Source organism: Pleurodeles waltl, chromosome 1_1, assembly GCF_031143425.1.
Source record: "Pleurodeles waltl isolate 20211129_DDA chromosome 1_1, aPleWal1.hap1.20221129, whole genome shotgun sequence".
Lineage (NCBI taxonomy): Eukaryota > Metazoa > Chordata > Amphibia > Caudata > Salamandridae > Pleurodeles > Pleurodeles waltl.
Genome location: NC_090436.1, coordinates 807,077,006 through 807,100,157, shown reverse-complemented (window position 1 = coordinate 807,100,157; position 23,152 = coordinate 807,077,006). Strand labels below are relative to the sequence as shown.

Sequence of the window (23,152 nt, the reverse complement as noted above, 5' to 3'; positions counted from 1 at the left end):
TCCCTTGTAGGTGAAGAGCTAAAGGTGTGGTTCTGGGCACTGACAGCTGTCAGTGGCCTCTGCTGGGTGTTAGCCTTTATGGCTGCACTATCCTTGGCATGGTGGTCTGACCCCATGCCAAATAACAAGTTAGGCCCCCTGACCCTGTTGGTCATGGTGGGGTTACTCCAGCTCTGGGTAACCTCTTTGGGTAAGCTAGGGGTGACCCTGGCTAAGATAAGATTAGCAGAGGTGGATTCCTCTGACCTCAAAATAGAGAGAATGGGTAAAGACATAAAAAGCACAGACAAGAGGCAGTTCAGACTAGGTCCTATCACTGTGGAAGTGGGTCAGTTCCCCAGAGGGAATGACCTGAACAGGAGGATGTAAGGCAGAGTAGGCCCTGCAACAAACCAGCCTATTTCCTCTACTCTTCCTCGCCTGACAGACTAGGAAGACTCTCCCAGCTTTGGCTGAGTCTCCTGGCCTGTGGGCTGGGGGGGGCTTGTGTAAAGAAATGGCTCCCTGTTGCAGTTACCCCCCACTTTTTGCCTGATACTGATGCTGACTTGACTGAGAAGTGTGCTGGGACCCTGCTAACCAGGCCCCAGCACCAGTGTTCTTTCACCTAAAATGTACCATTGTTTCCACAATTGGCACACCCTGGCATCCAGATAAGTCCCTTGTAACTGGTACCTCTGGTACCAAGGGCCCTGATGCCAGGGAAGGTCTCTAAGGGCTGCAGCATGTATTATGCCACCCTAGAGACCCCTCACTCAGCACAGACACACTGCTTACAAGCCTGTGTGTGCTAGTGAGAACAAAATGAGTAAGTCGACATGGCACTCCCCTCAGGGTGCCATGCCAGCCTCTCACTGCCTATGCAGTATAGGTAAGACACCCCTCTAGCAGGCCTTACAGCCCCAAGGCAGGGTGCACTATACCATAGGTGAGGGTACCAGTGCATGAGCACTGTACCCCTACAGTGTCTAAGCAAAACCTTAGACATTGTAAGTGCAGGGTAGCCATAAGAGTATATGGTCTGGGAGTCTGTTTTACACGAACTCCACAGCACCATAATGGCTACACTGAAAACTGGGAAGTTTGGTATCAAACTTCTCAGCACAATAAAATGCACACTGATGCCAGTGTACATTTTATTGTAAAATACACCACAGAGGGCACCTTAGAGGTGCCCCCTGAAACTTAACCAACTATCTGTGTAGGCTGACTGGTTCCAACAGCCTGCCACACTAGAGACATGTTGCTGGCCCCATGGGGAGAGTGCCTTTGTCACTCTGAGGCCAGTAACAAAGCCTGCACTGGGTGGAGATGCTAACACCTCCCCCAGGCAGGAGCTGTAACACCTGGCGGTGAGCCTCAAAGGCTCACCCCTTTGTCACAGCCCAGCAGGGCACTCCAGCTTAGTGGAGTTGCCCGCCCCCTCCGGCCACGGCCCCCACTTTTGACGGCAAGGCTGGAGGGAACAAAGAAAGCAACAAGGAGGAGTCACTGGCCAGTCAGGACAGCCCCTAAGGTGTCCTGAGCTGAGGTGACTAACTTTTAGAAATCCTCCATCTTGCAGATGGAGGATTCCCCCAATAGGGTTAGGATTGTGACCCCCTCCCCTTGGGAGGAGGCACAAAGAGGGTGTACCCACCCTCAGGGCTAGTAGCCATTGGCTACTAAACCCCCCAGACCTAAACACGCCCTTAAATTTAGTATTTAAGGGCTACCCTGAACCCTAGAAAATTAGATTCCTGCAACAACAACAAGAAGGACTGCCCAGCTGAAAACCCCTGCAGAGGAAGATCAGAAGACAACAACTGCCTTGGCTCCAGAAACTCACCGGCCTGTCTCCTGCCTTCCAAAGAACTCTGCTCCAGCGACACCTTCCAAAGGGACCAGCGACCTCTGAATCCTCTGAGGACTGCCCTGCTTCGACGACGACAAGAAACTCCCGAGGACAGCGGACCTGCTCCAAAAAGACTGCAACTTTGTCTCAAGAAGCAGCTTTAAAGAACCCTGCAACTCCCCGCAAGAAGCGTGAGACTTGCAACACTGCACCCGGCGACCCCGACTCGGCTGGTGGAGAACCAACACCTCAGGGAGGACCCCCGGACTACTCTACGACTGTGAGTAACCAAAGTTGCCCCCCTTGAGCCCCCACAGCGACGCCTGCAGAGGGAATCCCCAGGCTCCCCCTGACCGCGACTGTCTGAACTCCATTTCCCGACGGCTGGAAAAGACCCTGCACCCGCAGCCCCCAGCCCCTAAAGAAACGGAACTTCTGTGCAGGAGTGACCCCCAGGAGGCCCTCTCCCTTGCCCAGGTGGTGGCTACCCCGAGGAGCCCCCCCCTTGCCTGCATCGCTGAAGAGACCCCTTGGTCTCCCATTGAAAACTGAAGGAAACCCGACGCGTGTTTGCACACTGCACCCGGCCGCCCCCGCGCTGCTGAGGGTGTACTTTCTGTGCTACTTTGTGTCCCCCCCGGTGCCCTACAAAACCCCCCTCGTCTGCCCTCCGAAGACGCGGGTACTTACCTGCTGGCAGACTGGAACCGGGGCACCCCCTTCTCTCCATTATAGCCTATGTGTTTTGGGCACCTCTTTGACCTTTGCACCTGACCGGCCCTGAGCTGCTGGTGTGATAACTTTGGGGTTGCTCTGAACCCCCAACGGTGGGCTACTTTGGACCAAAAACTGAAAACTGTAAGTGACTTACTTACCGGTGAAAACTAACAATATCTTACCTCCCCCAGGAACTGTGAAAATTGCACTGTGTCCACTTTTAAAACAGCTTATTGTGTTTTATGTGAAAAGTATACATGCTAAAGTAATGATTCAAAGTTCCTAGAGTACTTACCTGCAATACCTTTGAAATGAGCTATTACATGTAAAATTTGAACCTGTGGTTCTTAAAATAAACTAAGAAAATATATTTTTCTATAACAAAACCTATTGGCTGGATTTGTCTCTAAATGTGTGTGTACCTCATTTATTGCCTATGTGTATGTACAACAAATGCTTAACACTACTCCTTGGATAAGCCTACTGCTCGACCACACTACCACAAAATAGAGCATTAGTATTATCTCTTTTTACCACTATTTTACCTCTAAGGGGAACCCTTGGACTCTGTGCATGCTATTCCTTACTTTGAAATAGCACATACAGAGCCAACTTCCTACAACTGACATCAGTGTGCATTTATTGTGCTGAGAAGTTTGATACCAAACTTCCCAGTTTTCAGCGTAGCCATTATGGTGCTGTGGAGTTCGTGTTTGACAGACTCCCAAGACCATATACTCTTATGGCTACCCTGCACTTACAATGTCTAAGGTTTTGCTTAGACACTGTAGGGGCACAGTGCTCATGCACTGGTGCCCTCACCTATGGTATAGTGCACCCTGCCTTAGGGCTGTAAGGCCTGCTAGAGGGGTGACTTATCTATACTGCATAGGCAGTGTGAGGTTGGCATGGCACCCTGAGGGGAGTGCCATGTCGACTTACTCGTTTTGTTCTCACCAGCACACACAAGCTGGCAAGCAGTGTGTCTGTGCCGAGTGAGGGGTCCCCAGGGTGGCATAAGCTATGCTGCAGCCCTTAGAGACCTTCCCTGGCATCAGGGCCCTTGGTACCAGGGGTACCAGTTCCAAGGGACTTACCTGGATGCCAGGGTGTGCCAATTGTGTAAAACAAAAGTACAGGTTAGGGAAAGAACACTGGTGCTGGGGCCTGGTTAGCAGGCCTCAGCACACTTTCAAATCAAAACATAGCATCAGCAAAGGCAAAAAGTCAGGGGGTAACCATGCCAAGGAGGCATTTCCTTACAGAGGGTGCGGATGTCGTCAGTGGCAGTGATCAGGACGGTCTCAGTGATGTGAAAACTGGATTGGGAGGCGTCAAGCTGGTTGTTTCTCTCCAGGTATTCAGTGAGCTGCAGTTTGATTGCTTTTTCGAGGACTTTAGCAGGGAAAGGGAGCAGTGAGAATGGGCGATAGTTCTGAAGTTTGCAAGGGTCTGCGGAAGGTGTCTTGACGAGAGGTCAGAGTTCTGTGTGTTTCCATGCATTGGGGAAGATGGCTGTAGTGATGGACGCATTGAGGACAGTGGTGAGTTGGTGGCTGATACCTTGCCTCTGAGGTTGAAGAGATGGTGTGGGAAGGGGTCCGTGGCTGCTCCCAAGTGGATGAAGTTCATGATAACTGTGGTGTTCAGTGCGGTGAGCTGGTCCCAAGAGGTGTTTTGCTGAATGGGAAGGTTTCTGTTGGAGCGAGGAGGATGAGGACGTCAGGGGGGCTGGGACTTTAAGTTCTTGTAGATAGGAGGTATCTTGTGGTGGGAATGGTCAGCTAGAGTGTTGCAGAGTTTCTGAGAGGGAGGGATCGTGTTCTCGATGGCGGAGGGACAGGAGACCTCTATGACGATGCTGTAGAGTTCCCTGGTGTGGGTGGCGCTTGCTTTGATACGGTTTGCCAGGGTGCCTTTTATTGCGACTGAGTCGCTGGTGGTATTTGTTGAGAGCTGACTTGAAAGTGGCTTGGTATGTGGTGTCTCCTCTGGGGCACCATCCTCTCTCCAGTTGTCTGCAACTGCGTTTCACTTCCCTGGGTACTGGAGTGTACCAGCTGGCTTGTTTGGTGGCTCTGTGGGTTTTGGCTTGTTTGATGGGGCGGCTCGGTCAGTGGCCGTGGTGTTCCAGGTGTTGACGTTTTGGACTGCTTGTTCCAGGATGGGGCTGGGTGGTGCGGAAAGAGTCCATCCACTGGCCCTGTGTCACTTTGCTCCAGCTGTGGAAGGGGGCGTTGGGGAGGCCTGTGGCGGTACATGGTGATCCTGAGATGGTGAAGTGGACGATGGAGTTGGCTGTTCAGGTGAGTTCTGTGGCATAGCTGTATTTGACTCTGTGATAGCTGTGAAAATCGGGTCCAGTCTGTGTCCTGCTCTGTGTGTAGGGTCAGTGACCAACTGGGTGAGGCCGATGTTGCTCATGAGTTCCAGGATGCTGACTGAGGTAGTGTCTGTAAGGGTCATCCAGGCGGAAGTTGAGGTCTGTGAGGAAGATGTAGTACTTGGACATGATGGCTATTTGGGCAATTAAGTCAGTGATGGTGTCACAGAAACCAGTGCATGGTACTGGGGGGGGTCTGTTGGCGAGAGAGCCTCTGATAGTCGTTCTGCCGCCGGTGTGGAGTTGGAAGTAGAGATGTCCCATGATTGGTGTGGTGTCGTCATAGATGGTGGTGCACCGGATTGCTTCTTTGTGGATGATAGCAACGCCTCCTACGTTTTTGTTGGTGCAGTCTCGATGTGTCATCTTGTAGCCGTTGCAGTGGTGATGTTGGGTCCGCAAAGGGGTAGAGCCAGGTTTCTGTGATGAAAGTTGCACTAGGGGTGAGAGCGGAGATAGTGTCCCATACTTCAGTGGCGTGTTTTCAGAGAGATCGGATATTGAACAGGGGACATCCTGACCGAGGCAGTTGCAAACATCAAAGTGGGAGTGGAGCGCGTTTCTGTGAAGGCAGGAGGTTCTTGGTTACAGGTGAAGAGACAGCGGTGGTAGGTCAACGGGCCTCCTGTTGAGTAAAGACAGGCGAGGCAGCAGTTGTGGCATGCTGGGTCCAGAGCTCAGAGTTTGGCAGCAGAGTACCTGTAGGTGGTCAGATGGCCAAGGTTCCTGGCGCTGGACACGGTCCAGAGGCAGACGGGAGCAGATGCACACCCTGTTGCGCAGCCACGCTATGGCTGCAATGCAGCCACCATTAAGGAGAGGGCGGGGTTCTGGGTGGGAGGAAGCAGAAGTGTGAACGGCAGAAAAAAGCAGACGGCTCCTGGCAGCAAAAACTAAGTGGCAAAAGCACTAAGAAGCAGAAAAATGGAATGCACTACCAAGCACTGGTAGGCAGCAACAGAATAAGGATGCAATCACCCTAGGCACTGGAGAGACGTAGGCAGAGTTAGGAGACCTGCTAAAGGGAAGCTGGTCGGGGACCATCTTTAGGGTCAGGACAGGAGACAACTGTGTAGCGGTTGAACAGATATGCACATCAGAAAAGTAAAGACAAGTTAGGGTCCCACTGTGGCATCACTGAAGGTTTTGGAGAGAACATGTGGACCAAACCTTTGAGAAAATTGATCACCGGAGTTGATTTGAACAAGGATGGTTAAATGAACCTTTAACAGTGCCCAAGCAATTCTTTGCTGAGCCAAAGAAAGAATGAATAGTAACACATCCACCAGTTTGGCTTCCAAACGCCAAACCACAAACTTGTCCCTCACCCTGCATAAATGGGTTTCGTAGGATGGCTGGCCACCACAGTGATATCCCCTACTTCGAGAGACAGAATAAACATGGTCAACTGTAGTCACATAATTTCTGTGCAAGGAGGTGTAGATTGCGCAGGCAGCAAGATCCTGCCCTACTGCTACAACAGATCTTCCTGAAGCAGCAGCCTGATCGGAGGACAGATGCTCCTGCAAGGAAGTTCCAGATGCTGCCTCCTGGCTCAATCTGGAACCACTAGGATGACTTGGGCCTGGCTGTGCCTGATCTTTTTCAGAACTCTGGGCAGGAGAGGTGACAGCAGGCATGCAGGAGTCCTGAGCTCCACTTTAAGCTAAATGCATGTCTGTCAGAGTGCCACAAAAGAGCTGACCCTGCATGTTCTAGACAGTGGCTAAGTGATAGTCAGGGCTTTCCCCCCCATCGGTGGAGGACATCCTGTGTCACCTCTTGATGCAGTTGCCATTCATAATCTGCTATGCATCACTGGATGAATTAATTTGCCCTGGCATTTAAAGATTGCACTAGGTGGTTTACGATCCGGGAGATGCCGTGACAATTCAGGTAAGCCAAGAAGCACAGGTCCCAGGCCCCTACTCCATCCTGCCTGTTGCAATACTGTGTGGCGGTGGTGGGGTCCGTGAGGGCCTGAACCACCTTCCCCTTGATGGGCAGCAGGAAGGCTTTCACCGCCAAGTGAATGGCCCGCAACTCCAACTGATTGATGTGGAGGAGGGTCTCCGATCTCCACTTCTCCTAGATGACCTTGTCAACCCAAAGTGATAAATCTGTAACCACTGTCAGCTCTGTGTGGTTGGGAGAGGGATCTGCCTCTGATCCAATTGTGGTTGAGCAGCCACCACTGAAGATCCTTTGCAGTCTCTTTTGAAACCCAGATAGAATTTGAAAGGTGCCCTGGATGCTGGGCCCACTTTGACCCAGGATGCTACTACAGGGCCAGTTTGAGCCACCTCTGCATGATCGACTAGCAGGAAGCAAGAGACCAATAGTGACAGAAGCCTCAGAGCCATCCTCACTGAGACCCAGGACTTATGCTGAAGCATCAGGATCATAGCCCAAATGCCCTGGACTTCTTGTTCCAGACAAAAAGCTTGAAAATGCACTGTATCCAGGATGGCTTAAGTGAAAGGCAGTCTCTTCAAAGGAAACAGGTGTGACTTTGGAGCAATGATCATGAACCCAAAAGAGGTTCATAGTTGTCTGAAGGTGGTCTACAAATTAATGTAGCAAACCTGCCTTCAACAGTCAGTCAAGGTAGTAGACGACTGGTACTCCTGACCTTCAAAGATATGCTGCTTTCATGGTACTGGTAAGACCAAAAGAGAGCATGGCATACTGAAAATGCTCGTCGGCTACCTTGAGCGTCGGCTAACAACGTGGGTAGAACATGGAAAGAGGCGCCCTGCATGTCCAACATCACCATGCAGATCCTGGATCTAGGACAGAAAACCCCGGGCCCACAGTGAGCATCTTGGATTCTTCCTTCCACAGGAAGAAGTTGAGAGGTCGAAGGGCTACAATAGGGAAAATGCCTCCGCCCTTCTTCAGCATTAGGGAATAGCGGGAGTAACACCTACTATCAGGGGCAGTCGCTCAAATTAGTCACTAAGTAAACTCGGTAGACGGCAAACCACTTTGGTGTCCTGAGCACAGAAATACAATTTTACATTGCACTGTTGGAGCAAGAGTTTTAATGGGGCCAGGTAAAAATTAAACAGTAAAGGGGCAATTATAGCCCCTTGAAGTATACCCCAATGAAGGTGTTTAGCTTCAAATTGAAAAGAGTCAAGATGGATGTACTCACTAAGGTCCAAGAGTAAATAGACTATCGAGGAAAGCACAGCCCCTTCTTCCCCCGCATGGCAAAAAGAGATGAGCCTCTTCAAAAGTATGGTGTGATCGATGCTGTCAAAGGCAGCGGTGAGGTCCGAAAGAATTAGTATGCCACTGATGCCTTAACTGACCATGGTTCTTAAGTCATCGATGACTAAAGGTGTCACTACTTCATTGACCATCTGTGGAGTTAAGCTAGCTTGCAACTTCTGTAAGAGGTAATTATTTTCTGTAAACATTTGCTATTGTGTAGCATTTACTTTGTGAATCAACTCTGAAACAGAAGGTAAAAGATATGGGTTGTTTAAGCACAGTGCTGCAAGATTTTTTGTATTTAATTTGAGTAAAGGGCATGCTATAGCATATTTAATGGAAAGATTCCCTTTAAGATCGGTACATTTATTATTTCTGCTAAGTGAGGGGTAATTTGGGCATTGTTTTTATCCCCAAACTAAAGGATGGTAGTGGGTCTAGTGGGTACCTGGGTGCCATACAGTTTTTAGAGAAAGGATGCATTCTTCTGTTGAGATGGGATCCGAAGGATTCATGGGTTTAAGGGCTGGAGGAGGAGGGAGATAGACGTCCAGTGCAGGAGGTAGTACCAGTGTCCAAGCCCAACATTGGGACTACTGAGTTACTTTGGCCTCCGTAGCTGGCAGATTCCTGTTTTGTTGTCTGAATTTTCTCTGTAAAGAAAAAGTTGGCTAAATTGTCAACCGGGAGCCAAACCACTGCAAGTTCACACACGGGAGGACTGAATCAAGCTATCTGGGCTAGGAATCAAGCAATTTGGTATTTAACCTACCTTCTCTTCCAGCTTCTTTCAGCTTTTGATCTTGTTCGATTAACCACTTTAGGACAAGGTGACCTGCTGGGTGCTCTGCAATATGAAGCTTTGTAAACAAAAAAAACAACAAATAAAAGTCAATTTTCAAACAAACTTTTACTCTACTTATTTAAACTACTATTAAAGATGCTGGCAATCACATGGCAACCAAAATGATTCAGCATTGTTCATATACCATTTGTGCAAACTTATCGGGTGATCTCAATTTAAACCCTAGACTAAAAAACAAAAAAAAACAAAAAAAATCAGATCTAACCAAGGAGCAATCCTCTAGTTCATCAATAATATTCTTCAGGGCTTTGACATTTAAAGTCCACTCTGCTTTAAACTAATTTGTTGAGCAATTAAAGCTGTGCTTTCAAACTCATTGGTTGCCTCTGCATCTCGTCAAGTTTGGAATGCCCGACAATGAACTGTCAAGCGAGAAGCATTTGTTTTGGTAACTGTAGTGCTTTTAACACTTACAGAGTTCTTAATACGGTCACAGACAGGATTGTTCCTGCTTACTATTGCTACAGCCAGAAAGGGGTAAGACTTCTGCTAATAAATGGCTCCAAAGCAATGTGCACTGTAGAAGCACCACAAGCCAGGAGGATGATGTGTTTCTTCTCCAAACACCCACTGTAGCTTTAGGCAAGTACAAATCTTTATAACAGAGGCTGATGACATGTAACAAGGAAGAAACATGTGTGCCAGTTCCAAATTATTCAGAAGTTTGATTTTAACTTTAGTACCAACATCTTCGTCAAGTCATTGTCTACTGTATCACTAGCGGATGACATCCTCTAACAAAAGGATAGCCAACATTGTCTACATTTGCCATAACACTGGTATTTTAATTTTTATTTTTTTTATTTCCGTGCCATGTAGTTTCAATCCTGATCCTCTGCCTTAGTAAGACTCCAGTGGCATGGCACCCCTCTCTTTAGAACTGCCCTAGTTCATTGTAAGTAGTAGATGTCGAACGCGGTTACTGTGTGTCATGTTCAAAGCACACTCCCTTTTAAAACTCAGCTAAGGCAGTAGCAACAATAATGGCGAGGTCAAAATTATTCACAGTGGAACACTAAACCTTGCAAAACACACAGTGGCTCCTCAGATGTAGATTCACTCAACTATGAATGATGCACATCCCCCAAGAACGCTCTGCCCCAAGTTACTGCTAAAAGTTGCGATGTGCTTAAATTAATGAGAGCTGTGGCCACCTGTGTGCTACAAGGGACTAGAATACTCCACTGTCAGCTATGACATCACCACACACAGTTCACTGCTAAAGTCAGAGAAGACTTAGGGGGTTATTCTAACTTTGGAGGAGGTGTTAATCCGTCCCAAAAGTGACGGAAAAGTGACGGATTTACCACCAGCCGTATTACGAGTCCATTATATCCTATGGAACTCGTAATACGGCTGGTGGTATATCCGTCACTTTACCGTCACTTTTGGGACGGATTAACACTCCTCCAAAGTTAGAATAACCCCCTTAGTCTAAGTGATTACACTCAAAATGCCAGCACGTAGGCCAATGCTAAAAAAGAACATAAAAACAATGCTAAAACGCCTGCACACAATGTTCAGATTCTTTCCATTCAGTCCATGTTAGTGTATGTAGAGTTCTCCCAGCCCATGTAGGATAGACAGATTCTCCCAGACTGGAAGGCTAAAGACAGTTGTACTAAATTCCTAAACTTAATGTGAATAAAAGTCTTATACTGTTACCAAAGCTATAACTCTACCTAGGCACTGATTATGGCATCATATTTTTGCTCCATTCTGGTAGTACCTGTAAAGGAGTTTTCAATACTAGCCTCCTACTGCCCTCAGTTCCTTAGGATCCAGAGAACCAGCCATACACTTTTCGCATCAAAGATCAAGAATTCAGAGAAAACTGAAAAGCAAACATTATTTCTAGGACATTCACTAAACGTAGAAAGAAAATGAAAATCCGCCAGCGCTTTGAAGGAAGCAAACTGGTACTCAATGACCACTGAAGTTTTAAGGTCAGCCACTGAGGTTAGAAAGTTTAGCAGAGAGCATCAACAGAAGTGAACAGAGATTCATACAACTGCCACAAAATATCTTGTATCAATTTTCAGTGTCTTCACTCTTCACCCATTCCCTTTCTTTTATCCCTCATCATGCTCCTCCTTTTTTCAACCTCTTTCGTTACACCCCTACTTGTCGTTCCTCAAATCAGCTCCTGTGATTTTTCCCTGGCTTCTCTACACATCTCATTAAGATATTAATTCCCTTATTTCTTCCACATAAAGCCTCTCTTCCAAATCGTCCAAGTACACGCAAAACAATGTGACTTGTTTACATTTCTCTTCACTTTGGTCACTGGTCATGGCCTTGCTGCTTGCTTAACCTCTTAGCTGCTGGGCCTTTCCCCCCCCCCCCCAGTGCTGAGCCCTTTTTTGGCTATTTGGGGTAGTTCGCGCTTAGGCCTTCATAACGTTTTGTCCACATAAGCTATCCACGCCAAATTTGCGTCCTTTTTTTCCAACATCCTAGGGATTCTAATGGTACCCAGAGTTTGTGGCTTCCCCTGGAGGAGACCAAGAAAATAGCCAAAATACAGTGAAAATTTCGTTTTTTCCAAATAAATGGGAAAAAAGGGCTGCTGAAGAAGGCTTGTGGTTTTTTCCCTGAAAATGCCATCAACAAAGGTTTTCTGGTGCTGAAATCACTATCTTCCCACCTTTCAGGAACGGGCAGACTTGAATCAGAAAACCACATTTTCCAACACAAATTTGGCATTTTACTGGGACATACCCCATTTTTACTATTTTTGGTGCTTTCAACCTCCTTCCAGTTAGTGACAGGAATGGGTGTGAAACCAATGCTGGATCCCGGAAAGCTAAACATTTCTAAAAACTAGACAAAATTCTGAATTCAGCAAAGGGTCATTTGTGTAGATCCTACAAGGTTTTCCTACAGAATATAACAGCTGAAATAAAAAAATATTGAAATTGAGCTGAAAACAACAGCCATTTTTCCTTATGTTTTACTCTGTAACTTTTTCCTGCGATGTCAGATTTCTGAAAGCAATATACCTTTTTGTCTGCTGGACTCTTCTGGTTGCGGGGATATAAAGGGCTTGTAGGTTCATCAAGAACCCTAGGTACCCAGAGCCAATAAATGAGCTGCACCCTGCAGTTGGTTTTCATTCTATACTGGGTATACAGCAATTCATTTGCTGAAATATGAAGAGTGAAAAAGAGGTATCAAGAAAACCTTTGCATTTCCAAAATGGGATCAAGATAAGGTTTTGAGGGAGGTGCAGTGGTTATTTGCACATCTCTGAATTCCGAGGTGCCCATACTAGCATGTGAATTGCAGGGCATTTCTCAAATAGACGTCTTTATTACACACTCTCTTATATTTGGAAGGAAAAAATGTAGAGAAAGATAAGGGGCAATAACACTTGTTTTGCTATTCTATGTTCCCCCAAGTCTCCCGATAAAAATGATACCTCACTTGTGTGGGTAGGACTAGCGCCCGCGACAGGAAATGCCCCAAAACACAACGTGGACACATCCCATTTTTTGACAAAATACAGAGCTGTTTTTTGCAAAGTGCCTACCTGTAGATTTTGGCCTCTAGCTCAGCCGGCACATAGGGAAACCTACCAAACCTGTGCATTTTTGAAAACTAGAGACCTAGGGGAATCCAAGATGGGGTGACTTGTTGGTCTCTGACCAGGTTCTGTTACCCAGAATCCTTTGCAAACCTCAAAATGTGGCTAAAATAACACGTTTTCCTCACATTTCGGTGACAGAAAGTTCTGGAATCTGAGAGGAGCCACAAATTTCCTTCCACCCAGCGTTCCCCCAAGTCTCCCGATAAAAATGGTACCTCACTTGTGTGGTTAGGCCTGGTGCCCGCGACAGGAATAGATCACACAACGGTCAATGTTGGTCCTTACGTGAGGCAGCTGTTGACCCTGGGGTGATCCATTCCTGACACAGGCACTAGGTGTAGGCACTCAAGTGGGGTAGTGTTTTTATCAGGACAGGTGAGGAGTCACTGGGTGGTAGGAATGTTGTGGATCATAGCATATTCCTGTAGTTTGTGTGACAGAAATGTGAGAAAAATTGAGGTTTTTTTTTTCAACATTTCAGCTTTGCAGGGTATTCTGGGTAAGAAAACTTTGGGGAATCCACACAAGTCACACCTCTGTGGACTCCCCCGATTTTCCGAGGGGGCCGCCCCCCCAAGTGAAATACCTGGCGTCTGGTGGTGTTTCCTGGCCCCCGATCGCAGCTGTGCTGTGCTGCGATCGGGGGCCAGGAAACACTTTCAGAAGGCCTCGTAAGAAAGGGGAAACTCTCCCCTTTCTTACTAGGCCTTCCTGAACGTGGTCAAGGTCGTTTTCCCCATTGAAGCAGGAAGCGGCCGCAAGGCTGCTTCCTGCTTCGATGGGGAAAACAACTTTGTAACGTCAGCGCGCCTCGCGGGGGCGGGGAGACACGGAAGCTTCCGTGTCTCCCGGAAAAAGAAAAAAATACAAATAAAAATCCTCGGGTGCATTGCCCCCTCTCTCCCATAAATAGAAATGCATGCATAATGAACAAAACATGGTACATGTAAATATTTACCTTTTTTATGAATTTCTTAAATAAAAGGTTTAGGTAATGGAGACTGGAGGTTTTAATACCCTCTTGAGGCTACTTTGATGTATGTTAAAGTTGCCCTCATCTGAACAGCGCCTGTGGTTTATCACTCTTTCAGCATTTCTCTTACTATTAGGAGGCAGACTAGCAAATGCTCGTGGATATACTACAAGCACCTCTTCATGTCCTAACTTGCTCAACTGCCCAAACCTACACTGATCTGTCGAAATTGTTAGCCAATGTATTGTCCTTGTCAATATTTTTTGGCAATACTGAATTGCAAAAAAAAAAAAATATGAATAAAATGGTGCTCCTGACATTTTTTGTTTACTTTTCCAATGTAGTAAACACTCATCTTACAATCTCACACCAGGAGTGTAAGGAAATGCCTCCTTGGCATGGTTGCCCCCTGACTTTTTGCCTTTGCTGATGCTATGTTTACAATTGAAAGTGTGCTGAGGCCTGCTAACCAGGCCCCAGCACCAGTGTTCTTTCCCTAACCTGTACTTTTGTATCCACAATTGGCAGACCCTGGCATCCAGATAAGTCCCTTGTAACTGGTACTTCTAGTACCAAGGGCCCTGATGCCAAGGAAGGTCTCTAAGGGCTGCAGCATGTCTTATGCCACCCTGGAGACCTCTCACTCAGCACAGACACACTGCTTGCCAGCTTGTGGGTGCTAGTGAGGACAAAACGAGTAAGTCGACATGGCACTCCCCTCAGGGTGCCATGCCAGCCTCTCACTGCCTATGCAGTATAGGTAAGACACCCCTCTAGCAGGCCTTACAGCCCTAAGGCAGGGTGCACTATACCATAGGTGAGGGTACTAGTGCATGAGCACTGTACCACTACAGTGTCTAAGCAAAACCTTAGACATTGTAAGTGCAGGGTAGCCATAAGAGTATATGGTCTGGGAGTCTGTTTTACACGAACTCCACAGCACCATAATGGCTACACTGAAAACTGGGAAGTTTGGTATCAAACTTCTCAGCACAATAAATGCACACTGATGCCAGTGTACATTGTATTACAAAATACACCCCAGAGGGCACCTTAGAGGTGCCCCCTGAAACTTAACCGGCTATCTGTGTAGGCTGACTAGTTCCAGCAGCCTGCCACACTAGAGACATGTTGCTGGCCCCATGGGGAGAGTGCCTTTGTCACTCTGAGGCCAGTAACAAAGCCTGCACTGGGTGGAGATGCTAACACCTCCCCCAGGCAGGAGCTGTAACACCTGGCGGTGAGCCTCAAAGGCTCACCCCTTTGTCACAGCACCGCAGGACACTCCAGCTAGTGGAGTTGCCCGCCCCCTAATGAGAATCACAAGGAGGAGTCACTGGCCAGTCAGGACAGCCCCTAAGGTGTCCTGAGCTGAGGTGACTAACTTTTAGAAATCCTCCATCTTGCAGATGGAGGATTCCCCCAATAGGGTTAGGATTGTGACCCCCTCCCCTTGGGAGGAGACACAAAGAGGGTGTACCCACCCTCAGGGCTAGTAGCCATTGGCTACTAACCCCCCAGACCTAAACACGCCCTTAAATTTAGTATTTAAGGGCTACCCTGAACCCTAGAAAATTAGATTCCTGCAACTACAAGAAGGACTGCCTAGCTGAAAACCCCTGCAGAGGAAGACCAGAAGACAACAACTGCCTTGGCTCCAGAAACTCACCGGCCTGTCTCCTGCCTTCCAAAGAACTCTGCTCCAGCGACGCCTTCCAAAGGGACCAGCGACCTCTGAATCCTCTGAGGACTGCCCTACTTCGACGACGACAAGAAACTCCCGAGGACAGCGGACCTGCTCCAAAAAGACTGCAACTTTATCCAAAGGAGCAGCTTTAAAGACCCCTGCAATCTCCCCGCAAGAAGCGTGAGACTTGCAACACTGCACCCGGCGACCCCGACTCGGCTGGTGGAGAACCAACACCTCAGGGAGGACCCCCGGACTACTCTACGACTGTGAGTACCAAAACCTGTCCCCCCTGAGCCCCCACAGCGCCGCCTGCAGAGGGAATCCCGAGGCTTCCCCTGACCGCGACTCTTTGAAACCTAAGTCCCGACGCCTGGAAAAGACCCTGCACCCGCAGCCCCCAGGACCTGAAGGACTGGACTTTCACTGCAGAAGTGACCCCCAGGAGTCCCTCTCCCTTGCCCAAGTGGAGGTTTCCCCGAGGAAGCCCCCCCTTGCCTGCCTGCAGCGCTGAAGAGATCCCTTGATCTCTCATTGACTTCCATTGCGAACCCGACGCTTGTTCTAACACTGCACCCGGCCGCCCCCGCGCCGCTGAGGGTGAAATTTCTGTGTGGGCTTGTGTCCCCCCCGGTGCCCTACAAAACCCCCCTGGTCTGCCCTCCGAAGACGCGGGTACTTACCTGCTGGCAGACTGGAACCGGGGCACCCCCTTCTCTCCATTGAAGCCTATGCGTTTTGGGCACCACTTTGAACTCTGCACCTGACCGGCCCTGAGCTGCTGGTGTGGTTACTTTGGGGTTGCTCTGAACCCCCAACGGTGGGCTACCTTGGACCAAGAACTGAACCCTGTAAGTGTCGTACTTACCTGGTAAAACTCACAAAAACTTACCTCCCCCAGGAACTGTGAAAATTGCACTAAGTGTCCACTTTTAAAATAGCCATTTGTGAATAACTTGAAAAGTATACATGCAATTGAAATGATTCAAAGTTCCTAATGTACTTACCTGCAATACCTTTCAAACAAGATATTACATGTTAAATTTGAACCTGTGGTTCTTAAAATAAACTAAGAAAAGATATTTTTCTATAACAAAACCTATTGGCTGGATTTGTCTCTGAGTGTGTGTACCTCATTTATTGTCTATGTGTATGTACAACAAATGCTTAACACTACTCCTTGGATAAGCCTACTGCTCGACCACACTACCACAAAATAGAGCATTAGTATTATCTCTTTTTACCACTATTTTACCTCTAAGGGGAACCCTTGGACTCTGTGCATGCTATTCCTTACTTTGAAATAGCACATACAGAGCCAACTTCCTACAAGGAGATAACAAAATATATATTTGAAGTATGCAAAAGCGTAACAGCGAAAAGGAGGCCTGGTAGTAAATTGCTACTACCAGAAACCTATGTCCTATTTAGTGAGTGCAGGAAGCTGGCTCTTTTTATAGTGGACCACAAAGAGGTACACTGTGCAAACCCCAAAGGTATCACAGAGGCACAAATGACATCCGAAGTGTTTTTTTTGTGGTAGTGTGGGAGAGCAGTTAGGCATATCAGAGGGTAGTGCTAAGTATGTAAGATACATACACAGGCAGTGAGAGAGGCACTCAAAAAAATCAGACACCAATTTATAATCATAAAGCGTACTTGTATATAAATTTAGATACCAAGATCACTGGGATCAGGTGAGTGCTTTTCGAGACAGGAGTTTTTAGAATTTTAAAAAGTAGACTGCGTTTTTCTGTAGCTGCAATGTTACTCTATGGAAAAGAAAACATACACGGCAAACAGATACTTCACAGCAACTTACAGGACCAATCTTCAGGACTTAGGGTAAGTACAGGGCAGGGTGCTAGGCTACACCAAAAGGTCACCTCGGGAGGCACTGGGCCAGCCGGGTGCAGTCGTGCAGTTCAGCGTTGCGTGCCCCAGGTAAGTCTATGTGGATCGGTCCGGTAACAAAGATGCTGCAGGGGTAGACAGAGTCCCATCCCAGATGAACCACTGACAGGATTCATTTCTTGCGATGCTCGGGGATACAGGGATACCAGTGGTCCTGTTCTCCTTGGTACTGGGCGGCCTGGTGCAGAGGTGATTTGGACTGTCGGGTTAATCATCACCGGTGGCAGTGGCGGTGGAGGGGGCTCCCAGAAACAGACTGCAGGTGTGGACTGGAGGTCCAGTCCGACTGAACCAACAAGTGGGCTCAGGTCTCACGAGCCTGGGAGATGTAGGTACACCAGTAGTCCTCTTCTCCTTGGTCCTGGACGTATGCATGCAGGGGTGTAGTGGACTGTTAGGTCTCCGCCATTGGAGGTGGTCGTGGTGAAAGGGGGTCTGCAGAAACAGGCTGCAGACACTGCTGGGAAGTCCACAGTAGGCAAACTCAAGGTGGGCTTCTTCTCTGGAGAGCCTAGGAGCCACGATGACAGCGTTGGCCCCACTTCAGTCCCTGATAGCCGGCTAGGGTGCAGTGGTAATGTCCGGCGTCAGGTTTTTGGTGGTGCCAGTCTTCACAGTTCTTTCTCTGGTTGCTTGCAGATGCAGAAGCAGACTTCTTGTCTACTCCTTTGTATCCAGCAAAGATCTGAGGTCCTGGTATCAGGGGGTTCCCCTAAATACTCAAATTAGGGGATGTTAAGGGGAGTGAAGGCTAGCAGCCAATAGGCTCCTTATCCCTGGGGTCACACTCTCCTCTAGAAGACCACTTCCTTTGGGGAATGAGCATCACCCTGTCCCAGAATTCCTAATTCCCCCACAGACAAGATGGTGTAATTTCCAAGGCTGTGTTCATTTCAGGCTGGTCATCCTAGGGTGTGTGCAGCCTGGAAATGCAACATTCCTCCTGCATAGCAAATTTTTCCACCTGCCACTTGCCCAGGTGCCTGATGGGCCCTGGGGAGGGGTCAACATCTTTCTCTGAGGAAGGCCTGATCTGCATACCAAAGGCGGTGGGCTTCTTTGAAGCCTCCTGCCTTGGAACACAGATTTCCACTTCATCCTGTTGGGAGGGGTGTGTTAACACCCCTGCCAGAGCAGGCTTGGTTTCTGACCTCCAGAGAGCAAAGGCTTTCACCTTGGAGGCCAGAATCTTGTCTGTCTTTGACAGACTGGCTCGAACTAGTAACCGAGTCTGCCAGCAGTTGGCAGATTTTCTTGGGCACCTGTAAGATGTCCTCCGGGTGCATGTATGAATAAATCCATCACTGAAATCAGTGGGGGTTTATTAATACGGGACGTTTGATACAAAATTTCCCTATTTATATTAAAGCCATCAAGTAGCTGGGGAAATCGTATTGACCAATGTCCAGCACATGTACTTAAAATCGCATCCCTGTTCACTTACTACGTCTAAGAATCGACAAAGACATATCTGCAAAAGCAGATATGCCCCTGCTATGTCCAAACATGTATTATACTGCACCCTGCCTTAACGCTGTAAGGTCTGCTGTAGGGGTGACATAGAAATATTACACGCAGTGTTTAGGGGACACGGCACACAGGCTGTGTGTCATGTCATGTTTTGAGCTGTAGGAAGCTTTCCCATTATGAACTGAATACTGTGTAAAGGGTCCAGGGGTTCCCCAGTGAGTGGACAGGGTTTGCTTGCTATGCAAGCCCAAAGTGCTCTATTTAGGGGTACTGTGGTTCAGCAGCCTTAGGCTTAATACAGAGGAGTGCAAGACACCTACAAATACAAACAATAGTCAACAAATGAGACACACGACTCAAAAAGGAGATCCACCCAACTTATAAAAATAGCAAGTATGTGTATATGGAAAACTTACCCAGTGTACATCTGTTCGTGGCATCAGTCGCTGCAGATTCACATGCTGTGCACAGTCCGCCGTCTGGTGTTGGGCTCGGAGTTTTACAAGTTGTTTTTCTTCGAAGAAGTCTTTGAGTCACGAGACCGAGGGACTCCTCCCCTTTTGGTTCCATTGCGCATGGGCGTCGACTCCATCTTAGATTGTTTTCCCCGCAGAGGGTGAGGTAGGAGTTGTGTATGTTAGTCATAGTGCCCATGCAATGGAATGAATACGTATGTACATAATAATGGTTAAAGTAATATATTTACAAATGTACAATTGTTTAAGATCTACTTCTAAACGGCTACCGGGGAGGCGGGTGGGCGCATGTGAATCTGCAGCGACTCATGCCACGAACAGATGTACACTGGGTAAGTGACATTTTCCGTTCGATGGCATGTGTAGCTGCAGATACACATGCTGTGCATAGACTAGTAAGCAGTTATCTCCCCAAAAGCGGTGGTTCAGCCTGTAGGAGTTGAAGTAGTTTGAAATAATGTTCTTAGTACAGCCTGACCTACTGTGGCTTGTTGTGCAGTTAACACATCTACACAGTAGTGCTTGGTAAATGTATGAGGCGTAGACCATGTTGCTGCCTTACATATTTCGTTCATTGGAATATTTCCTAGAAAGGCCATGGTAGCCCCTTTCTTTCTGGTTGAGTGTGCCTTTGGTGTAATAGGCAGCTCTCTCTTTGCTTTAAGATAGCAGGTTTGAATACACTTAACTATCCACCTGGCAATGCCTTGTTTTGAAATTGGATTTCCTGTATGAGGTTTTTGAAAGGCAATAAATAGTTGTTTTGTCTTCCTAATTTGTTTTGTTCTGTCAATGTAGTACATTAGTGCTCTCTTGATGTCTAATGTATGTAGTGCTCTTTCAGCTACCAAATCTGGCTGTGGGAAGAACACTGGTAATTCTACTGTTTGATTTAAGTGGAACGGTGAGATAACCTTTGGTAAGAATTTTGGATTTGTTCTTAGAACTACCTTATTCTTGTGTATTTGAATAAATGGTTCTTGTATGGTAAATGCCTGAATCTCACTCACTCTTCTTAGAGATGTGATGGCAATGAGAAATGCAACTTTCCACGTTAAGTATTGCATTTCACAAGAATGCATGGGTTCGAAAGGTGGACCCATGAGCCTTGTTAAGACAATGTTGAGGTTCCATGAAGGAACAGGTGGTGTCCTTGGTGGTATAATTCTCTTTAGGCCTTCCATAAACGCTTTAATGACAGGTATTCTAAATAGGGAAGTTGAATGAGTAATCTGCAGGTAAGCAGATATTGCGGTGAGATGTATCTTTATGGAAGAGAAAGCTAGATTTGATTTTTGCAAATGTAGTAAATATCCTACTACATCTTTTGGAGTTGCGTGCAATGGTTGAATTTGATTATTATGGCAGTAACAAACAAATCTTTTCCATTTATTTGCATAGCAGTGTCTAGTGGAAGGTTTTCTAGCTTGTTTTATGACCTCCATACACTCTTGTGTGAGGTCTAAGTGTCCAAATTATAGGATTTCAGGAGCCAAATTGCTAGATTCAGCGATGCTGGGTTTGGATGCCTGATCTGTTTGTGTTGTGTTAACAGATCTGGTCTGTTGGGTAGCTTGACATGAGGTACTACTGACAGGTCTAGTAGTGTTGTATACCAAGGTTGTCTTGCCCATGTTGGTGCTATTAGTAGGAGTTTGAGTTTGTTTTGACTCAATCTGTTTACTAGATATGGAAGGAGAGGGAGAGGGGGAAAAGCGTACGCAAATATCCCTGACCAATTCATCCATAGAGCATTGACTTGGGATTGATGGTGTGGGAACCTGGATGCGAAGTTTTGGCATTTTGCGTTTTCTTTTGTTGCAAATAGATCTATTTGAGGTGTTCCCCAAATTTGAAAGTAAGTGTTCAGTATTTGGGGGTGAATTTCCCATTCGTGGACTTGTTGGTGATCCCGAGAGAGATTGTCTGCTAGCTGGTTCTGGATCCCTGGAATAAATTGTGCTATTAGGCGAATGTGGTTGTGAATTGCCCAATGCCATATTTTTTGTGTTAGGAGACACAACTGTGTCGAGTGTGTCCCCCCCTGTTTGTTTAAATAATACGTTGTTGTCATGTTGTCTGTTTTGACAAGAATGTATTTGTGGGTTATCATGGGTTGAAATGCTTTCAACGCTAGAAATACTGCTAACAGTTCTAAGTGATTTATGTGAAACTTCCTTTGATGTATGTCCCATTGTCCTTGGATGCTGTGTTGATTGAGGTGTGCTCCCCACCCTGTCATGGAAGCATCCGTTGTTATGACGTATTGTGGCACTGGGTCTTGGAAAGGCCGCCCTTTGTTTAAATTTGTATTGTTCCACCATAGAAGCGAGATGTATGTTTGGCGGTCTATCAACACCAGATCTAGAAGTTGACCCTGTGCATGTGACCATTGTGATGCTAGGCATTGTTGTAAGGGCCGCATGTGCAATCTTGCGTTTGGGACAATGGCTATGCATGAAGACATCATGCCTAGGAGTTTTAATACCATTTTTGCTTGTATCTTTTGTGTTGGATACATGGCCTGTATCACCTTGTGAAATGTTTGAACCCTTTTTGGACTTGGAGTGGCTATCCCTTCTGTAGTGTTGATTGTCGCTCCTAAGTATTGCTGTGTTTGACACAGCAAAAGGTGTGACTTTGCATAGTTGATGGAGAAACCCAGCTTGTGAAGGGTCTGTATGACATACTTTGTGTGACGTGAACACCTGGTTAGCGTGTTGGTCTTGATTAACCAGTCGTCTAAGTAAGGGAACACGTGTATCTGCTGCCTTCTGATATGTGCAGCTACTACTGCCAGGCATTTTGTAAAGACTCTTGCCGCAGTTGTTATTCCGAATGGCAACACTTTGAATTGGTAATGTATTCCTTTGAATACGAACCTTCGGTATTTCCTGTGGGAAGGATGTATCGGTATGTGGAAATACGCATCCTTTAGGTCTAATGTTGTCATGTAGTCCTGCTGTTTGAGCAGTGGGATTACGTCTTGTAATGTGACCATGTGAAAGTGGTCTGATTTGATGTAGGTATTTAGTGTTCTGAGATCTAGTATTGGTCTCAGAGTTTTGTCCTTCTTTGGTATTAGAAAATACAGTGAGTAAACTCCTGTGTTTTTCTGTAGGCTTGGTACTAATTCTATTGCGTCCTTTTGTAGTAATGCTTGAACTTCTAGTCCTAGAAGATCTATATGCTGTTTTGACATATTGTGTGTTTTCGGTGGGACGTTTGGAGGGAATTTGTGAAATTCTATGCAATAGCCATGTTGGATAATTGCTAAGACCCAAGTGTCTGTTGTTATTTCTTCCCAAGATTCGTAGAATTGGCTTAGTCTCCCCCCCCTGGTGTTGTGTGATGGGGTTGTGTGACTTGTGAGTCACTGTTTATTTTGAGGGGTTTTGGGACCTTGAAATTTTCCCTGACTTCTTGGGAATTGGCCTCCTCTATATTGTCCCCGAAAACCTCCCCTTTGATATTGACCCTGGTAGGTAGGTGGTCTTGTCTGTGAAGTGTTGGTTTCTGTGGGTTGACCCCGAAACCCTCCCCTAAAAGGTGTCTTCCGAAATGTGCCTCTGCTCTGCGGGGAGTAGAGTGCGCCCATGGCTTTGGCTGTATCGGTGTCCTTTTTTAGTTTTTCAATGGCAGTGTCTACCTCCGGCCCAAACAATTGCTGTTCATTAAACGGCATATTGAGCACAGCCTGTTGGATTTCGGGTTTGAACCCAGAAGTGTGCAGCCAAGCGTGCCTCCGTATTGTGACTGCAGTGTTTATTGTCCTTGCAGCTGTATCGGCTGCATCCATGGAAGACCGTATCTGATTGTTCGAGATACTTTGTCCCTCTTCCACCACTTGTTGCGCTCTTTTTTGGAACTCCTTGGGAAGGTGTTCGATGAGATGTTGCATTTCATCCCAATGAGCCCTGTCGTATCTTGCCAAGAGTGCTTGCGAGTTGGCGATACGCCACTGATTTGCTGCTTGTGCTGCAACTCTTTTTCCCGCTGCATCAAATTTGCGGCTCTCCTTGTCT

General features: G+C 47.1%; 1 protein-coding gene across 1 annotated transcript in view; it reads right to left on the bottom strand.

Moving 5' to 3' along the window:
• The window catches only part of PUM3 (pumilio RNA binding family member 3), a 517,651-nt gene that overhangs the window by 47,363 nt on the left and 447,136 nt on the right, over window positions 1–23,152 (bottom strand). Inside the window, exon 16 of the mRNA XM_069228428.1 lies at window positions 8,926–9,013. Within this exon, the coding sequence (XP_069084529.1) occupies window positions 8,926–9,013 (88 nt within the window). The remainder of the gene's footprint in view (window positions 1–8,925; window positions 9,014–23,152) is intronic.